General features: G+C 35.7%; 1 protein-coding gene across 1 annotated transcript in view; it reads left to right on the plus strand.

The window, feature by feature from the left end:
* The window catches only part of ADGRV1 (adhesion G protein-coupled receptor V1), a 519,907-nt gene that overhangs the window by 350,162 nt on the left and 148,842 nt on the right, over positions 1 to 20,903 (plus strand). The window contains exon 85 of the mRNA XM_053664484.1: positions 10,117 to 10,233. Within this exon, the coding sequence (XP_053520459.1) occupies positions 10,117 to 10,233 (117 nt within the window). The remainder of the gene's footprint in view (positions 1 to 10,116; positions 10,234 to 20,903) is intronic.

Here is a 20,903-nt window from a genome sequence, read left to right on the forward strand (position 1 = left end):
CCCTACCCCCCGTCCCCACCACTACCCCCCCTTTAGTTTATGACCATGTGTCTCAAGTTCTTTAGATTCTATATTTCCCATACTATTCTTGACCCCCATCTATATTCTATCTACTGTCTATGCTACTTATTTTCTATACCTTCTCCCCCCTTCTCCTTCTCCCACTCCCCTGTTGCTAACCCTCCTTGAGATCTTCATTTCTATGTTTCCATTCCTGATCTAGCTGTCCTTTTAGTTTGCTTTTGTTTTAGGTGTGGTTGTTAATAACTGTGAGTTTGCTGTCCTTTTACTGTTCATGTTTTTTTAACTTCTTTTTCTTAGGTAAGTCCCTTTAACATTTCATGTAATAAGGGCTTGGTGATGATGAACTTCTTGAATTGGATCTTATCTGAGAAGCACTTTATTTTTCCTTCCATTCTAAATGAAAACTTTGCTGGATAGATCAATCTTGGTTGTAGGTCTTTGGTTTTCATGACTTGGAATACCTCTTTCCAGCCCCTTCTTGCCTGTAAGGTCTCTTTTGAGAAATCAGCTGACAGTCTGATGGGAACTCCTTTGTAGGTGACTGTCCCCTTAGCTCTTGCTACTTCTAGGATTCTCTCCTTCATTTTAATCTTGGCTAATGTAATTATGATGTGCCTTGGTGTGTTTCTTCTTGGGTCCAACTTCTTTGGGACTCTCTGAACTTCCTGGATTTCCTGGAAGTCTATTTCCTTTGCCAGATTGGGGAAATTCTCCTTTATTATTTGTTCAAATAAGTTTTCCACTGGTGGCTGTTCCTTTCCCCCTTCTGGTACCCCTATAATTTGGATGTTGGAGCATTTAAAGATGTCCTGGATGTTCCTAAGACTCTCCTCATTTTTTTGAATTCTTGCTTCTTCACTCTTTTCTGTTTGGCTATTTGCTTTCTTCTGGTCCACTCTATTGATCTGAGTCTCAGTTTCCTTTTCATCGCTGTTGGTTTCCTGTGCAATTCCATTTATTTCAATTAGTTTCGCCTTCATATGTTTGTCTAATTTGTGGCTATATCAACCAGTTCTGTGAGGATCCTGATGACCAGTGTTTTAAACTGTGCGTCTGAGAGTTTTGCTCTTTCCTCATCGCTTAGATTTATAGGCTCTGGGGCTTTGAGATCTTCTTGAGCCATTTTTGGTCTGTTCGCGCCCATTAAGTACGAGGAGCGGAACCTTGGACTCCCAGGTCGCTGGGTTGTGACGCTAAATGTGGGGGCAGGGTCAGAGCAGGGAAATGGCAGCACCCTCTGCTGTTTCGCACCACTCGACTAGGAGCAGAGCCTTAGGTGGTTCACCACGGCCAGGCCACTGAGAGTCGCTGGGTTATGACACTACATGTGGAGGCGGGGTCAGAGCGGGAAAAGGCGGCGCCTTCCGCTGCTGCTCTGGGGGAGGGGGGACCCGCTGGGATCCATCCAGTCGCCCACTCCCTCGCTTGTTTATCCACACACGAATGCGCAACCACAGTCAACCCGCAGCCCTGCTCCCTGGCTGTTTCCCCGAGGTCTCTCGCTGTGTTGCTCACTAGGTCCAACCCTGCGCCTGGGCTCCACGCACGCACCTGAGTTCATCTGACGGAGTTTTCCTGTGCAACCCTGCTCCGCCAGCTGCTGGTTTCGCCCCTCTTACCGGTCAGGCTGAAGAATTTGTTGTTATCAGACTTCCAAAAAGTTCAATTTTCTGTGTTCTGGCTATGTTTTCTGTTGCTAAAATTTAGTTGTCTCTAAACTTGGTTGTGTGAGAAAGCACGGTGTTTCCACCTATGCCTCCATCTTGGCGGAAGTCCCTGTTTTTTATAATCTTAATAGAGAAATAGTGTTTACCAAAATTCAGTATCCATTTCTGACTTATTCACTTTTATTGTATTTTTTCCATTACCACTATCTACCCCATACCTTCTTCCACGTCCAACCACACCCCTCCCACCTGTAATCACCAGTGTCTTTGTGTCTCTTTCTCTTTTTGTTTTTTTGCTTAATCCCCCACACCTCGAAGCCGTCTGCCTGTTCTCTTATCTGTGAGACTGTCTCTATTTTGCTTATTATCCAGCCCTGATTAAAACAAACAAACAAACAAACAAACAAACAAAACACCTCCTGATGAAGTAGGCATAGAGGGGATTTTAACTTGATTAGGCCATCAAAAAAACAGGTATCTAACCTCATGTTGTATTAATTTGCCAGGGCTGCCATAATAAAATACCACACACTGGATGGCTTATATAACACATTTAGTTTTCTCGCAGTTTTGGAGGCTAGAAGTCTGAAATCAAGGTGTTAGCAGGGTTGATTACATTTTGAGATCTTGCTCCTTGCTTTGTAGATGTCTGTCTTCCCCCTTGTCTTCACTTGGTCTTTCTTCTGTACATATGCATATTTTATCCAAAATTTCCTTTTCTTATAAGTACACCAATCATTTTGGATTAGGAGCCATCCTAAAGACCTCATTTTAACTTAATTACCTCTTTAACGATCTCATTTTTCAAATACAGTTACATTCTAAAGTACTAGAGGTTAGGATTTCAACATATGAGCTGGGGCATGGGACACAGTTCAGCTCACAAGAACAGCAAAATGTTTTTCCCTAAAGTCAGCAACAAAGCAAGAGTGTTCATTTTCACCACCTCTATTCAATATTGTGTGTGTACTATCTACCTCTCTCTCTCTACCTACCTATCTATCCCAGGAGGGCAGGAAATTAAAGCCATTTTCATTAGAAAATAAATAAAAGTCCCTTTATTCAGAGATAGCATGATCCTTCATGCAGAAAATACAGTAATGTTTTCTACAGAAGAGCTACTCATATTAATGTGTGTTTTGTAAATTTGCAGGATACAACAGCAATATCCAAAAATCAAGCATATTTCTATATACTTGAACAATCAAATTAAAATTTAATAAAATATCAATTATAATAACAGTAAAATATAAATACTCAGGCATAGGCTGGGATTCAATACTGTCCCAGTTAAAACCCCAGCAACCTTTCTCATTTCAGTCTAGAAACCAACTACTTTGTTCTTAAATTCATATGGAAATTCCAATGATTTGAGATAACCAAAACAACTTTGAAAAGAAACAACAATTCAAGCCTAACGCTACCTGTTTTTGAGCACTATAGCTATAATAATGAAGTTGGTGTGGTATTGTTATAAACAAATTGATCAGTGGAATGTATGAAAGAGTCAGGAAACTGACTCCCACATACGAGTATATAGGCAAATACAAGTAACTCATTAGTGAAAGGGTAGTCTTTCTGAAAGAAAAGACTAGGACCATTGGATATCCATGCAAAACAAACAAAAAGCTTTGGACCATATTTTGCATTATATTCAGAATAATTCAAAATCAATCAAAGACCTAATTTTAAAACCTGAAACTATAAAATCCCTAGAAAACCATGTTAGAAAAACCTTTGCTAATTTGGGCTAGGCATTTTTTTTTTTAGCTATGACACCAAAAGTAAATCTATAAAAGGTCAAAAAAGTATAATCCAATCCACTTGGATTTTATCAATGTTAAGAAACCAAAATCCTGAAAAGGTGTTCTTCAAAAGACACTTAAGAGAATTAGGAGACAAGCCACTGACTGGGAGAAATATTTGCAAATCAAATATCTGTTGACAGACTTGCATGATGATTGTAGAAAGAACTTTAAACAAACTCAATAGTAGGAAAACAACCCAATTTTAAAAATGGCCAAAAAAGTTAAAAGGGCATTTCTTCAAAGAAATACAGATTTCAAATAAAACACACCTAAAAGAAATAAGAACATGAGAAATTGAATAAGCACATGAGATTTCAAATAAGCACATGAGAAAATGATCAGCATCATTATTGATTAGGTAAATGAAAATCAAATATACAATGAAGAATTACTGTATACCAATTAGAAAGCCTAAAATATTTTAATTTAATTTTATTTTATTTTTGAGTTCTTTTCTCCTTTTTTGCTATGCCCCTCCCCTTCCTACTCACTACTTCCCTCAGCAACTGTCATCTGCTCTCTATCTATGAGTCTGTCACTATTTTACTTGTTACTTCATGTCATGCATTAGATTCCACATATGAGTGTAATCAGATGGTACTTGTCTTTCTCTAACTGGCTTATTTCATTCAGCATAATATTATCCATACTGTCACAAAGGGTAAGATTTCCCTTCTTTACAGCTGACTGGTATGCCATTGTGTAAATGTACCATAGCTTTTTTATCCACTCATTTGCCCATGGACACCTGGCTGCTTCTAAATCTTGACTATCATAAATAATGCTGCAATGAACATAAGGGTGCATATATTCTTGTGAATTAGTGTTTCAGGTTTCTTTGGATAAATTCCTAGAAATGACATCACTGGGTCATACGGCAGATCCATTTCTAATTTTCTGAGGAAACTCCATACTGCTTTCCACAGTGGTTGCACCAGTCTGCATTCCCACCAGCACTGTGAAAGGGTTCCCTTTTCTCCACATCCTCACTAGCACTTGTTGTTTGTTGATTTATTGATGAGAGCAATTCTGACAGGTGTGAGGTAATATCTCATTGGGTTTAATTTGCATCTCTCTGATGATTAGTGACATTGAGCATCTTTTCATGTGTTTGTTGCTCATCTACATGTCCTCTTTGGAGAACTGTCTAGTCTGGTCTTTTGCCAATTTTTTTATTTGGATTGTTTTTCTTGGTGTTGAGTTTTACATCCTTTATAAAATTTTTAAAGGCTAAAATTTTAAAAACTAACTCACGATGTCTCATTTCTTTTACCTCTGTGACTTTCTAAATAAACTTTTGCTTGGAAAAAAAGCTAACTCACCATAACAAGTTTTAGTGAAAATGTGAAGCAACTGGACATTCACGCATTGCTGGTGCGAATTTAAAATGTTGCCAACACTTTGAAAAACAATTTATCCATTTTTTTAAAATAAATACAGACCATATGATCCAGCCATTCCTCTCCTTGATATTTACTCAAAATAAATGGAAGCATATGTCCATACAAAGACTTGTACATTCATGACAGCTTTATTTATAAAAGTCGAAAACTGGAAACAGCCCAAATATCCATCAACAGGTGAAAGGATATGTAATTGGAATACTAGTCAACAATAAAGAGAATGAACTAGTGATGTGTTATTTTGGATGACTCTCAAAATAATGATGCTGATTGAAATATACTGGAGAAAAAGCATACATTTGTTTCCAATTACATAAGATTCTAGTAAATGCAAACTTATGTGTAGTGATAGAAAACAGGTTGCTTGGGGATGTGAGAAGCAGTGATGCAGGGAAGTACCACAGAGGTCACATGGTAACTTTAAAGGTGATGTACATGTTAATTATATTGATTGTGATGATGGTTGCAGAGGTATATATATGTGTCAAAGCTTATTAGAGCAAACACTTTATGTCTGTTCATCACACTTTATTAAAGCTATTCAAGTAACTGTGATTAAATTAATGAAAGGGCCTGTATGGGATAGTGAATAATTGCTATGTTTTAAAAAATGTATCTCAATCTCAAAGTAATTATAATAGGGAGTAATATCAAATTGTTGTCTTTAAGGAGTTTGCAGTTTTTCACACCATTAAGACTGATTTTATCTAAAATAGAGGAAATTGAGGTTTATGAGAGAACCAATCCTTAGGCTAATAAAATCCTTTCTTGAAAAAACAGGAGAAGAGGTTGTTTATGGTTGAAAGAAATAGCACTATATTTATGTTAGAGCTGACATTTCAACCATGCCTTGAAAAAATTTACGTGATTTCAATAGAGGAAGATGAGAAATTGTAGCTAGAAGGAAGAAGAGAACAAAGGCAGAGTTGAGAGAGGTCATGGAACATGTTTTAGGGAATAGCGATCATGTAGTTAAAGCAGTTGTTTCTTCTTTGACCCCCACAAATGGAACTAGTCAATTTTGATTCTGCATTTTCTGATAATTTACTTCATACCTGTCACATTTTATTTCATCATGTGTATCTCTGGCTTTATCTTTGGGCACTTTCCTATTAGAAAGGACAACATTTGGCTCATTCTAAATGTTCAGTAGTAAGTGCTATGCAGCTTAAAAAAATAGGAAAGTCTGGGAGTCTGTTATAATCAGAGTAGGCAGGTGGAATTTGTATGGGTCCTATAAAAACACAGGTTTTGGATGAGATGGAGTGTAGAGAGAGGGGCATTTCATAGACAGAGGACAGTGAAGTGTGTGGTGGTTAGGGGAGGATCTAGTACAGAGTACTGAGAATTGAGGCTTACAGGAAAAAGTTTTTATTAGCGGTGATTATTTATCCCAACAAAGCAGAGACGTATGCACTATATTTAAAGTGGAAAAAAAACAATTAGATATTTCCTCTAGTTTCCCCCTTGACTATTAAGTAGAGCTCTAATCAACCAGAAGAAGCAAATAATTTTCTTGTCATTTTATTTCACTTCATTTCACTTATTTTTGAAGCAAAGAATTTTCTAAGTTATTAAAAATATATCAGATACTCTTTTTGGGGGAAATACATTTATTTTATTTTCTCTGTAGTTAAGATGTATGAACATTTTGTCAATATGGAATTAAGAATAATATCCTGGCTGGTGTGACTCAATGGATTGAGCATGGGTCTATGAATCAAAGGGTCATGAGTTTTATTACCAGTCAGAGCACACGCCTGGATTGCAGGCCAGGTTCCCAGCAAGGGATGCATGAGAGACAACCACACATTGATGTTACTTTTCCTCTCTTTCTCCTTCTCTTCCCCTCTCTCTAAAAATAAATAAATAAATAAATATTTAACAAGAGAGAATAATATCTTATTGTAATTGGCATTACATTCTATTTCCATTATGAACCTGTATTGGGACAGGGATTAAATAGGACTGAGAAAAATGAACTTGGATGTCATCTTTTAGGCAGTACTTGTGCTTAATTTAGCTTTGTGGTATTCTAGAAAGAACTCTGGTTTTACAGTCAGAGCACCAGGATTTAATTCCACTTTACTTTAAAACTTGTTCAGTGACCTTTAACAACTTAATTCCCCTATCAGATCCTCTTTCACCATTTATTAAATTGGGGTAAAAAATAATGACTTAAAATCATTAATATATGAATTACACACACACACACACAAAAGTATGAGAAAACATGTAGCACCTTGCTGGTGCTCAGTAGTTATTAACCATCATATTCTTTATTTTACAGAGAAAATATAATGCTATGTACTTGATAGATATTGAGACACTTGCTGCATGAATCAATAAATGAATGAGAACCTTTGAAAAACAACATCTTAAAAAATATTATAGTTTTCAACTTAATGTATCTAGAAACTGATGGTGAAAATAATCTTTATCCTGGTCATCTTTACATGTTTGAGTAAAAGGACAATGATAAAACTTTACCTTTTCTTAGGTTATATGCCTTAAAGATCCATGAGCTAACTGTGGTAGGGCTCTACCAAGACATGATCTGCTTGGGGATAAAGGTGGCTGATCTCTCAAAGGAGAAGGGCCAGGAGCCTATTCCTCAATAGGCTTTTATTGGGTTCAATTTGCATAGGAATACATGTAAAGCTCCTCAATCATTGTTAGGGAGTAATGATCAAACAATAGATGACATTCAAAGAACTATGAGGGCTTATTCTGTGTCAGGGTCAGTTAGCTAAAGGGCCATAAAACTTCGGTAAACAAACTTATTTCCTGCTTGGACACTTATCAGAAAATTGAGGGCATTCTTAGCAAAGCAGGTTTCACAGGATTTTATGCATTCTTTCTTAGGCCTGATTGCCCTGGGGAACTCCCTGTTCCTGCTCAGAGCTGTACCGCCCTCCAGCATTGTTTCAGGCTTCAGTCAGGTGGGGGAAGTAAGGCAGCCAAGAGATTAGGAGACTTCTTGCAGATAGAGTGAGGACTTCAGCTGTGTAAAGTCAGGGGGTGAGGATCCATCACCCCCTTTTTCTTCCCCCAAGTCCTTCCCTGAGGGCCCCTTTGTCACCACGCCTGTCTTAGGTTGTCCCTCCCTTGAGGAATCTTACTGGTTATTGGCTAACGAGTCATCCACCTGGGGCCAAGCAGAGTGAAGTAAAAGAGGGTAGAGGCGGCACCCCTGCCAGGGAGATAACTTTTGTCTCCTTAATGGCTTATGGTCCCAAAGTCTCTTACTCAGTCTTAGCCATGGGGGCTTACAGCTTCTGAAACCAGGCAGGGTAGTTCCCAACAGCTAACTAGCCAGTTTTTTTTTTAACTTTAATCATTTAACTTCCGTTTTAATTCAGTTTAATTTTAGATGGGCCTGGTTCCATGTAAGAGCTGAGTCTCCAAGCCTTTGTAGCCCCTCCCTGTTGTAGCAGTGCACATTGTGACCCCTCCGCCGTCTCCAGTGACTTATCTCCTGTCTAGACAGAAATATCTCTCATAGTTCAGAGAATATTCTGGAAGAATATTCATTGTTTACAAAATTATATTTGCCTTATAATTTAGAAAAGGACATTCAAACATGATAAAATATGAAAAAGGCATATCTTAAGAATGGAATTTGGGGTGTTAAAACTGTATTCTGAAGGTAAATACAATTTTAAAGAGTAACCTATACTAATTTGATTTAAGTAAAAAATATTGAAAAGAATAAGAATTATTTAAATTAGCATAGCGTTTATAGTTTTGTAAAATGCTTAAAACTAGGGACATTCAGCTACAATTTGGATTATACTATTATTTTACATAGCAAACTGTTCGGGTGGTTTAGAACAAAACTATCAAGTAAACTTCAACATTGTATAATAAAATTTGAATTAGATTCAAATTTATTGTAAGTGCATTTTTAAAGACTTTATTGAAATAGATGCCACTTTGCAAAAAGAAAGAACATAAAGTGTCAACTTTCTTTTCTGGGGGATGGAGGAGGAAGTGAGTATCACAGTTTCATGCTTCCAAGGTCTTGAAGGCCTGGTCTTGATGCTTAGTGTCCGCTGTTAGTGTTTCACTGGAGGTGTTCCACAAATATCTGTGCAAGTTAGGAAGGTTAAATTTATTTTCTATATTGTAATTCAGAAGTTAAAAGCTAAAATCTAAGAAAATCTAAGGGTGTTTTTAAATTAAGGTCTAATTGTTCAAAAGCTATTTGTGATATGTTCTGGAAAGGCAAATTTTTTACTTTTTTTTTTCAGGAAACTCATTTGAACATAATACATAAACAAATTATAGAGCATGTTAGATGGTGATAAGTTCCACTTCAAAAAAAGAAAAGAAGTAGGGGAGGAGAAGTCACATGTGTTGGAAGGAGAAAAGGAAAGAGGGTATAACTTTAAATGGTGTGGTCAAGAGAGGCCTTGCTCTGAAGGTTACTTTTGAGTCGTCTTGAGGGCAGTTAAAAGAAAAACAACCCGTCCTGGCTGGTGTAGCTCAGTGGATTGAGCGCGGGCCTGCGAACCAGACAATCGCGGTTCGATTCCCAGTCAGGGCACATACTGGGGTTGCAGGCCAGTTCCCTGCAGGCCAGTTCCCAGCAGGGGACACATGAAAGGCAACCATACATTGATGTTTCTCTCCCTCTCTCCTTCCTTTCCTCTCTAAGATAAATAAATAAAATCTTAAAAAAAAAAAAAAAAAAGAACTTTAAAAAAAAAAAAGAAAAACAACCCAAGGATTAGAGTAATTGTAGAATTGGAAATTTAAAATTTAATTTGTCTATTTTGTTACATATGTTACTTCTCAGCAAGAGGATGCAGATGAGGGTAAAGTCAGCTTTTGTTTCTTTCTGCTCTTTCCCATTAGTTTAAACAAGGAAGGGTAGTTCTGCTCTATTTTCTCATTTCAACTTAACTAAAACACATGTGTTGCATGGGATTTTTGCCCATCAATAATAAGAACGAGGTTTACTTTGAGAATTTCTTCTTGACAGCCCAAACATGTAGCATAATTTCATAGAATTCATTGTTTTAGAAATGTAACAATTCATATATTGCCAGCTTTAGAAAATTCTTAAGTCATCTCAGTTTGAGCAACAAATCAACTTACTGTTCCTTTGGGTCATTGAATTATAGGTTCAGATAAGAAAACAGTTTATTTTCTTAATATTCTTGATTGATTTTATCCTGATTTAAAAATAAATGTGTTTGTTTCTTACAGGTTGTGTTTCTGGCATCTGCCTATGCCAGTCCTCAACTCACCGAGGAGAGCTGTTCAGCCGTGGCTGCAGTCACACACTACCTGTATCTTTGCCAGTTTAGCTGGATGCTCATTCAGGTTGGTACCTTGTTTCTTCATCCCCACTCCCACCCCCAGCCCTTTCAGCTTTCTAATGAATCTGGGAGGAGTGATCTTACTTGATATTTTTTATACCAAAATGGAAGTAATTCTATCACTGCATTCCCAGCAGATTAATTTGAGAAAAACTTTATAAGCTATACAGCACTAGAGAGCATACTGAATTTGAGGAAATGAAAAGAACTTTAGTAAGGTTGAATATAAAGGTGTGGTAAGAAATGAGGCTTGTGATGTGGGCTGTCCTGTAAGGCACAAGTAGAAATTTGAATTTTTTTTGTAGGGAAAGTCATAGAATTATTTTAAGCAAAGGTGTGACATGATAAGGTTTAGATTTTAGAAAGATCTCCCTGTTTGTGGTGAATTGGGAACAGGAAAGAGTTGACATGAAGCCAAATTAAGTAGCATTAGATATAGGTGTATTGAGGGGAGATGTATTGAGCATATAGATGTATTGGTGATGTGAACCAGGGTGGTAGGGAAGTAAAGGGAAGTGGTCACCTTTTGAGGCTGTTTGTTTTGCTTTGCTTTTTTGAAGTAGAACTATAGGAAGTAGAGTTTGGTTATGAAGCCTGACGAAGGTGGAATGAAGGATGTTTCCCAAGTTCCTGGCATGAGTGGATGGGTAGATGATGGTGCCCTGAACTGAAATAATGATCACTAGAGATGGGGGAAAGATGATGAGTTTTTTTTTTAAGATCTCCAGTGGGAACTTTGAGAGAAGTAGGATAAACAGGGCTAAATCTCAGAACAGAGGCCCATGCTATAGAAATACATTAGCAAATTGTTGAGTTAGTGTTGGAAAATGGAGCCATTGTCTTGGAAGCAATTGCTTTGGTAGAGAGTGTAGGGTGAGACCCTAGGAGCCTTAGCTCACTCTCCTGAGGAACTACTAACTGTTAAGGAGACATTTGAACTCTTCTTTTCTGACTAAAATCCCAAATTCTGTCTATTGCCTTATGCTGATTTGCTTGATAAAGGGGCTAATGTGAGAAGTGGGTCCACATCAGTAGAATTGATGTCACTTATGACTCAACTAAAATGCTGACTTTGATAATGATTTCTACATAATGGTATTGTTAAATATTTCATGTGATAGAAATAGTTTCATCTGTGTTTTTGACTTTGTATGAGATCAATTTTATATAAACAGATGTGTTCAGGCACTTGCGTATTTTTTTCTTGTTGAATAAGAAAGATGTGGGATTTCCACCACAGAGCATTATCAAAACATTTGCATCATACAGGTACTGGAAGAAGAGAAATGGCAAGAAATTGAAAACTTATTCAGAAATATAATAAAAGAAAAATTCCCTAATTCAATGAAAGGAATAGACATACAAGTCCAGGAAGCAAGGGAGTCCCAAACAAGGTGGACACAAAGAGGATTACACCAAGGCACATCATAATTAAAATGCCAAAGTTTAAAGATAAAGAAAGAATATTAAAAGCACCAAGAAAAAAGCCAGTAGTTACCTACATAGGAGTTCCTATAAGAATGTTTGCTGATTTCTCAAAAGAAATTTTGCAGGCTAGAAGGGACTCACAAGAAATTTTCAAAGTCATGAAAATAAAGGACCTACAACCTATATTACTTTGTCCAGCAAAGCTATCATTTAGAATTGAAGAGCAGATCAAGTGCTCCCCAGACAAGGTAAAGCTAAAGGAGTTCATCATCACCAAGCCATTATTATATGAAATGTTACAAGGACTTACATAAGAAACAGATTAAAATTATGAACATTAAAATGACAATAAATTCACAACTATCAACACTTGAATCTTAAAAACAAACTAAGCAAACAAGCAGAATGGAAACAAAATCACAGACATGGAGATCATTTTGATGGTTATCAGGGAGATCATTTTGATGATGGGAGAATGGGGGGGAGAATGGGGGAAAAGGTGCAGGAATTAAGTACAAATTAGTAGGTACAGAATAGGCAAGGGATTGTTAAGAACAGTATAGAAAATGGAGTAGCCAAAGAACTTATATGCATGACTAATGGACATGAACTAAGGAGGGGGATTGCCAGAGGGAATGGGGGGGAACCAGGTGGAGGGGGGCAAAGGGGGAAAATTGGGACAACTGTAATAGCATAATCAATAAAATATATTTTTTAGAAAGAAAGGCTTTACTAATGTCTAAATTCAAGAAAATAGAAAGAAAGAAGAAAGAAAAAAGGAGGGAAGAAAGGAAGGAAGACAGACAGGTGGTATTACTATGAGAGAATAACAGACAAAAGGGGTATTTTTCCCAGGTATGATATAGTTGTAGGTATTGGAGAAGAAAAGAGCTAAACTATTTAGTTAATAGAACTAATTGGAGCAATTGGAGCCCTGAATCTGGGTTCGAAATTTGGCTCAACCACTATTTTGGCAACCTTAGTCAAGTTACTGACATTCTCTAAGTTTTGGTTCTAAATCTGCATATGGGGATAGTGATTCCTTTCTCATAGAATTTTTATTTTATAACTTTTGAGCTGCTCTAATTACGGAAAGTTGTGATGTTCTCTAATTTCCCTAACAATTAAAAAGTAAAAATAATTCTAAACTATACAACATAAAATTTAAATATCTGCTGAAATTAAAATACCCTTTGTTAGAGTCTGAGTTTTCAAAATTCTTTAGAAATTTAAACTGAGCTTTTTAATTTGTGTCCTCTGCACATTGTTATTTATCTGCCTGGACTGAGGTCCCCATTGGTGTGCTGAATGTCTTCACCCAGGTCCCTGACCTATTCAGTTTTTTCATGAGTGATTTGGATGAAAACACAGGAAACTGCCCTGTCAGGTTGGCAGTGATAAAGAGCTGAAAAGATAGCTCAAAAAGCAAGCGTTAGGGGTACAGGTAGAACCAATATAGAGAAACCGTAGTATGGCAGAAGAAAACTAGAATGGAAGAGCCATTCTCTGATGGGAATTACTGTAAACAAGTTGAGATTTTAATTTAGCACAAACTAGCAATCAAATGTTTGATTGGATTGCTTAAAACACAGCAACTACAGTTAACTACAAAACAACACAGGCCAAAGTTACATTAGTAACAGTAGAGGCAGCTCGGGAGCAGTGGTTGTGTGTAGTCTACAATGCTCAGATTATGTGGGGACCCTTAATCCTTTCATGAATCATTTTTCAGCAGGAGTATTAATCAGCCAATAGGAAGTCAGAAAACAGTGCTATAAGGAACTTCGAGGCAACTGGAGAGAACTAACCTGGGAAAAACTTAGGGAGGTGTCATGGCTGCCTACAAATACAAAATACATTTGGAAGAACCAGAGCAAATGGGTCAAAAACTAGGGAAGCAACTTTGAGTCATGTTAAGAACTTTTATAGCCAATAAAACTGTCAAAGAGTCTGTTTTCAGAAGTAGTGACCATCCAATCACTGAAATATGTTTGAACACGGAAATGACTAATTTTCAAACATGGATTTAGATGGATTTCCTGCTTTAGGGGAGAGTAGAATGGCATATGAAATTTCACCCAATTTAATAGAGATCTGGTGTACTCTATATTTCTTCTTCAAGTCTTAAGTAAATATGATTGTGGCTGATGCACATTTAGTAAACTAATGAGCTTTCTGTATACCTAATGGTTTAGAAAAACTATTTAAAGTGCTAGTGAAGTTCAATGTATTTCAGATGGTACACCACATACTTTTTATGGTTTGTGGTGTGACCACAGGGGAAAATTCAATAACTTCTGAGTCTAGGTAGGTTACTTCTAATGAGTTGCTTTGTGGCTGGAGGTTGTCACTTTACCAGCCTATTTTCCCATATATAAAGTAATCTGCTAAAATCTTTTCTTAGAACTAGAATTCATTTTTAAACATCATGTAAAAGATTACATTACTATTAATCCAAACTTGTTAGTCAAAAAGTATTGAAAAAATTGAGAGAATATTAATATTTTATTGATTCTAGTTCTTTTTTAGCAATATGAGAGAATTTGATATATGTATGTTGATGCATAGCTTATACTGGCAAAAATTAAACATTAACTTTTAATTATTGGGCTAAGCATGTCAGAATTATTGTATGTTTTGACCTACATTGTATATTCAATCTTAGAATAAATGCATTTAAAGCCTGTATAATGAATAATTGTTTTACTTATGTAGCACATACCTTTAATACAGTATAATAAAATTGGATTATATTTTATAGTAAAGAAAAATTTTGTTAGGCCCTGGCTGGCGTGGTTCTGTGGATTGAGTGCCAGCCTGCAAATCAAAGGGTTGCAGATTCGATTCCCAGTCAGGGCACATGCCCGTGTTGTGGGTCAGGCCCCCAGTAGGGGGTGCATGAGAGGCAACACTGATGGTTCTCTCCCTCTACCTTCTCCCTCCCTTCCCCTCTCTCTAAAAATAGATAAATAAATAAATAAAATCTTTTTAAAAATTGTATTGGTAAACAAGTTATATAACTTCTCCTAGCCTAGTTTTCCTTATCTGAATAATCAGGGTTTGTAACAACGGTACCTCTTTGAGAGTTGTTGAAAGATAAAATAGATTAACACATGGAAAAAGCTTAGAATGTTCCTGGCACAGACTGCACACTCCATATACATATTAGTTAAGCAAATATGTGACTGATATTTCATAGATTTTGGCACATGTTGAATACTCTACTTTTCCAATATCATTAACACTTTTCTGTAACAAAGTAGAATTAGTTTGATACAGTGGAAAGAATTAAAGTGAGGCAGACACTAAGTAGGGGCAAAGCCTTAGCAAGCTGTGTAACCTCTAACCATTTTACTAAATAAGTGCACGTGTGGTTGATGGCAGGCTTCACGCCTGGTGGCCTGACTCTGTTTCTTTAGGCCTCCCCTTCATTTGACAGGAAAGTCCTACTGTGCATGACGGGAATAGAGTAACTGATTATTTTGCTTATAACTTTTTAAGCAAACTCACAGATTCCCTTTTTGGCAGTGGAAACTGAATTATCCTCTTGTTTGCTCTTCATGTAAGATTACTCCATGGAATTACTGAAATAATTTCCCACTTCCTTGCACCAGCAAGGTCATACCTACTTCACAAAAGATTCACAGCGAGAATTTAAACTGTTGTAATTTTTACTCTGTTTCCCTAGTTATTGTTTTATTGTCATTTTTAAAAATATTTTCATTTCTGTTTTGATTTGCTTTTATTTTAGAAGTAGCATATACTAAGTTACAAAATATCAAACACTAGAAAAATATAAAATAAAAAGCACATCTATTTCTTCCTGTTTCACACACTCTCCACCCTCTGCTCTACTCTAAACCCTCTTCCAGAGGTAAATACTGTTCATGATTTCCCGTGTATCCCTCCAGAAATATTCCACAGGTATACAAATATTTATAAATATATAAACAAAGATGTGTATATCCTGTGTATATGTATATATAGTATATGTATATATTTATATATGGTATGTGTATATATATATAGTATATATACATATAAATTCACCTTATACAGCTATACTTTTTTTCCTGTTTTATAATAGTTATTCCATAATTTATCTTTCTAGTCTCCTATTAATGAAATGCTGGTTATTTCCAGTTATTTTTGTGATTATAAACTATGTTTCCTTAAACGTCTTTGCACTCTGAATATTTGCTTCCCTATGCACTATCTAGAGAATAAATTCTTAGAATTTATGCCTTTATTATGAGCATCTATGGAAAATATGCTACCAGATGGATTGCCAGACCATGAGTCAATTCATGAAAGAAACAAACCACAAGTAAATTTTTTGAGATATTATTATATAAGTAAACAGAAATGTAATTCTGTCTGTATGTTCACTTAGCCAAGTATCATGAGCATTTCCTGTCACCGAGTTAAAGTGTATAGCAATCTGTTTCAGTTATGCACAACATCCAAACCTCAGATTGTCCTTGTCTGTTCACCTCATGTGTAGGGACACAGTTTACTTAAAAGGATAACGTTTTATTTTGAAACTAAAGCTTACTTGAAGAATGTATTTTCTAAATGGTAGAATACAGTTAGAAATCATTTTACAATTGTACTTGAGCGCTCACATCTTGTGCATTAGTTTCTCCACATAATGAGGCTATGCAGTAGTAAATACTTAGTGCCAGAGCATAGTACAGGAAGAGGAGTGCTATAATTAGCCATGTTTTTCTTTGTTATTGATTTAATTTGGGGGGACATCAAAGATATTAGAGAGAACAGACTGGTAATTACCAAGATAAAAGTGACATACCAGGAAATACTGAGTTCTCTAAACCTCAAAAAACCTTGTAGTTTATGTCGTGCAGAAGTGGATAACTCTCTTGTGAAGAGAGAGGATAACTGGAGCAAGGACATATGGTAACATTTCCTAGTCTGTCCTCTGAAGTGAATCACTAAGAACGTATGGCAATAACAGGATTAATAGCATCCATGATCTTTGACTAAACTTGAGGCTATAAATCCGTCCAAGGTTCCTGATGACAAAATTAATAACCAAATATTAAATGGCAGACTAGATACTCATTTTATCTCACATACCATGAAAATTTATGGGGTCCAAGTAGCCCATTTTTAACCTAAGAAGAAGAAAAGGCATTTCTCTTTCATACTTGACAAATATACTAATATGTCTTATGTTATTATGTATTATATGAGTGAACTAATCAATTTGTTTTTATAGCACCTATGAAAGAATAATCATGACCAATGATAATAAAACAGATAAAAAGGTATGTTTTTTATTTTCCTGTGTGAGTACTTGGAAATAGTAATAGTATTCACTGCAAATGTTACTATAAAAATAAATAGATACTTCCATATGGAAATGCAAGTAAATATGCTTACAGACACAGTCTTTGAGCTTATTCCTATCTATATGTGACCTGAATTATATCTGGGTATTTTAATTAGTCAGTTTGTATCTCAATCAGAATTAGTTTAAATACTAACAGCCTCACTTACTAATTCTGGGAAATACACTTTGTCCATTCTCAGTTTACCCCTGTGTTTTTAAAAAATCATAATAAAACTTAAGAGAAAAGTTGTCTTTATTAAATGAGATATAGCTTATTGTGGGGTCTATATTTATTCTCCAATTAGTAAGTGTTGATTCCATTCTTCCTCTCCTAAAATGTCTCAATTATCTTAAAATTTCTATTAGTTAACTTTGACCATCTTGATTAGGAGTTCAATGAAATCAATGAAAATTATCAATCCTCCTGAAATTCTTTTTGGAACATAGTATATAAATGAATAAATTCAACTCAACCAAATTGTGAAATTATTATTAAATTAAACTTGTTAACTCAAATTATATACATGTTTATTTATTTTAAATTTCTCAATAAAGCAAAGCATTTTATTTGTTAGTATGAGGTATATAAAAATTAATCTGCAACAGCTCACAGTTATGTTTCAGCCCTTTATATCTTTATAAACTTTTATAAATTTTCATATAATGTTAGGAAAAAAATAATAGAGGGAAAAAAAGATTTATTTCCATACTTGTACCAGGAAAATGCATCTCCACTGGTATACTTGTACAAAGTGAGTAGAGGGAATGTAGACAAAAATAATAAGCTTGTGCAAATGTTAATATTGTCAATACTTGTATGAATTTCTATAGAAATAAGTCTTAAATGTAGTCAGTCTTCAATGTGCTTTAGATCTGTGTTCCACTCCCATTTTATAACTAAAAAGAATATTTTTTTAAAAACTGCTTTTGTTCACCCCCTCAGTTTTCTCATCTCTCAAACAAAGGATGGTCAGATGATCTGTGAGATTTGTTATCACTGCTAAATTCTTAGCGCATCCATGCCATTAGTGTTTCTACTTAAGGAATCATGATTTCTACAATAATTCAGTCACAAAGTGTGGGGCAGGACATTGGTAATAACTTACACTTTAACCTCTGTTTTTACCTGAAGGGGAGATTGAAACCCACAAGATTAAAATGTATGGCTTGTCCATGCAGAATCACGTCAAAAAGACAAATCAAGTCACTACTCACACTGACTTTTCAAATTTTTATAAGTATTTTCAAAATTCTTACTTGCCTGAAAATTTATCTTTTAAGTGTGCATGCCTTTACACACCTTCCTTTCCAGCACTTCTATGAATTATGTTTATGATAGAAAAATTCTAAAAATATCATTAGGTAGTTTTCTTAAAATTTAAAATTTATAAAATGGACTTTAAATTAAGTTCTCTCAAGTTACAGTAACCCAGGTAATCTGGAAGTGTTGGCAGTTGTAGTAAGTGTGCAAATACAAATACAGCATTCTTCATGGTCAGCAGTGGCAAAAATAAGGTGATCATTTGAATATAACAGTGATTAGAGTTGGCATTAAAGATCCCTATGGTAACGTCACTGATTTTTAAACATACTAAAGAAAATTTTATTCAGTTACCTTTTTCAACATGGCTAATTGGAAGGTTTCCAAAGCTGAAAATACTTTTTAATCTTTAATCTTCAGGGCGTACATCACATTAATATTGAGAAACTTTGTTTCTGTATATATGAATTATAGTCAAGTTGGATTAATATAGTTGGTTATATTTGGGGATAATAACATTTTATCTACATGATGAATATATCTTTAGACAGTCCATAAGGTGGTTTTTATAAAATTTTCAAAGCTTGGAGATAAAAATGTAAATAGAGGCCTATATTGGAATTTTCAGTTCCATTTAGCCTTTAGCAGGAAGAAAATGTAAGATAGGCAGTAAGTGGTAAGCCGTACCCAATACATGTGAAGCGTGTTTGCTGAGATTGACACCCTCTCACTTGAAAATGAAAATTTTGTTATTTCCAGTATTACATAAACACAAAGACACTAAAGTACACAGAGCATATATGCTGTATACTTATTAACATAAAATTATTGTGCAAATACAATGATCTCTTAATACTCTTACTTTAGTTTTCAAAGAAAGAACCGTGATTAGGGAAAGCACTATAAGTCAAATGTTCCATTCTGTTTGTTTAAACACTGGCAATATTTGGAACTTTTAATCCAACTTCAGTCAAGGTTTTTTGTTTTGTTTTGTTTTGTTTAAGAGTGAGGAAAAACTAAATCGACTTAATTTAAGCAACCATTGAAATCATAAAAGGAATAATAAGCATATAGGATAACTCAGTGAGCTCCAGAACTGTAAACTCATTTGGGACTGAGCATGGGACTGTGAGCATGAATGAAAGGTTTTGTCTATTCTTCTCTGAAACACACTTTCTGTCTTTACCGTGTGTTGGCTACTCCCCACCACTAATGTTCATTTGTCCTGTTTTCTCAGTTGACCAACTTAGACTATCACCAAATTTTGGGGAATTGAATGATGGATAGTTGGCCCAGCCTGGGTCAGGCTTCTCCCTTGGATCAGAGCAGCTGTGGAAGAGGAGCCCAGGTCATGAGCCCACCCTGAACGTGCTGGGTCGAAGGGGCGGTGGGGGCGAGGAAGTAGGAGTAGGGACACAGGGTTCAGAGAAGGAGAGCACATGGCCCGGCGTATCCCAAAATATACCTACCATACTATATTAAAATATTTAAAAATTCCAGTAAAACTTTGTCAAAACAAATCTTATGCTTGGTCCATATACTTTCTAGAATAATTAAATGTTTCATGACATAGTTTTTCTACTTTATAGCCAAAAATATAAAAGGCATATTATGGGAAATATTGTCCTTAGAGTATACCTCTGTGATTGGAGTCATTTTAGAAAGAAAGTGATTTTTTTTAATTGACAAAAGCTTATGACTTTTTTAGCTTGTCTTAGAGTACCTGAGAATCCTGCAACAGTGTGCCTTGCTCTCTTTGGAGCTGAAGCATTGCATGTATAAATCTAACACACACTTAACACTTGTCTCAGTCTTATCTGAGCCTGTGGTAAAGGTCAGACAGCTGCTGAAAGGGTCAGTGGTTTTAACTGATGGAACTAATGCTCATCTCTGTAAAAGCAGACATTTTGGAAGTGTCCGATCTTTATCATGATGAATCAATGTGGAAGACATTGACCAATCTGTGCTCTCCTTCCTGATTCTTCCATCAACTGCACCACTAAAATAACTGTGTTATCTGGATACACACAAGCATCTATTTAAAATAAATAATTAGGACTTTTATTTTGGAGGTGGTCCCACCATCCTTATTTTGCGTGAAAAACAGGCAGTGTGGATCACCTCAGCATCAGGCAGCTGATACAATTTCACTTATTTCTGTCTTTGTTTCTATGCTAATTATAGAAAAAGTAGGGGGAATCCTGTTGGATCTAATAATTTTAAAAAAGAAAGCAGAATGGAGTTACATAAGCAACAACTCATAACATGCTTCATAATTACAGATGTAAGCAGATACACATCAAGATAAGGAGTGCTGACAAGAAATAAAATTCAGAGACAAAAATCTCCAAGTAACCAAACATTTTTATCCTCTCTTCATTTAGCTCCATTAGTACTAATTCCTCAAGGCTCATTTTGTTCAGATGGAATCTTACTTGGAAGCCTTAGCAAAGAGCATCTGCAAGTTTTCTGAGTAGCATTAGGCATGCTTATTTTTCACATAGCAAGAGTTTTCATTGTATCTGCTTACTGTTGGTCTTGAGCTGTTTATCTTTTGTCTTTCATACTATCTGACATTCTAATAGGAGATTTTAAGGGAGGTGGCAATATTGTTCCCCAGGGTGACTATGTG

The sequence above is a fragment of the Artibeus jamaicensis genome, unplaced genomic scaffold (assembly GCF_021234435.1).
Source record: "Artibeus jamaicensis isolate MK-2021 breed Jamaican fruit bat unplaced genomic scaffold, CSHL_Jam_final contig_373, whole genome shotgun sequence".
Taxonomy (NCBI): Eukaryota; Metazoa; Chordata; class Mammalia; order Chiroptera; family Phyllostomidae; genus Artibeus; species Artibeus jamaicensis.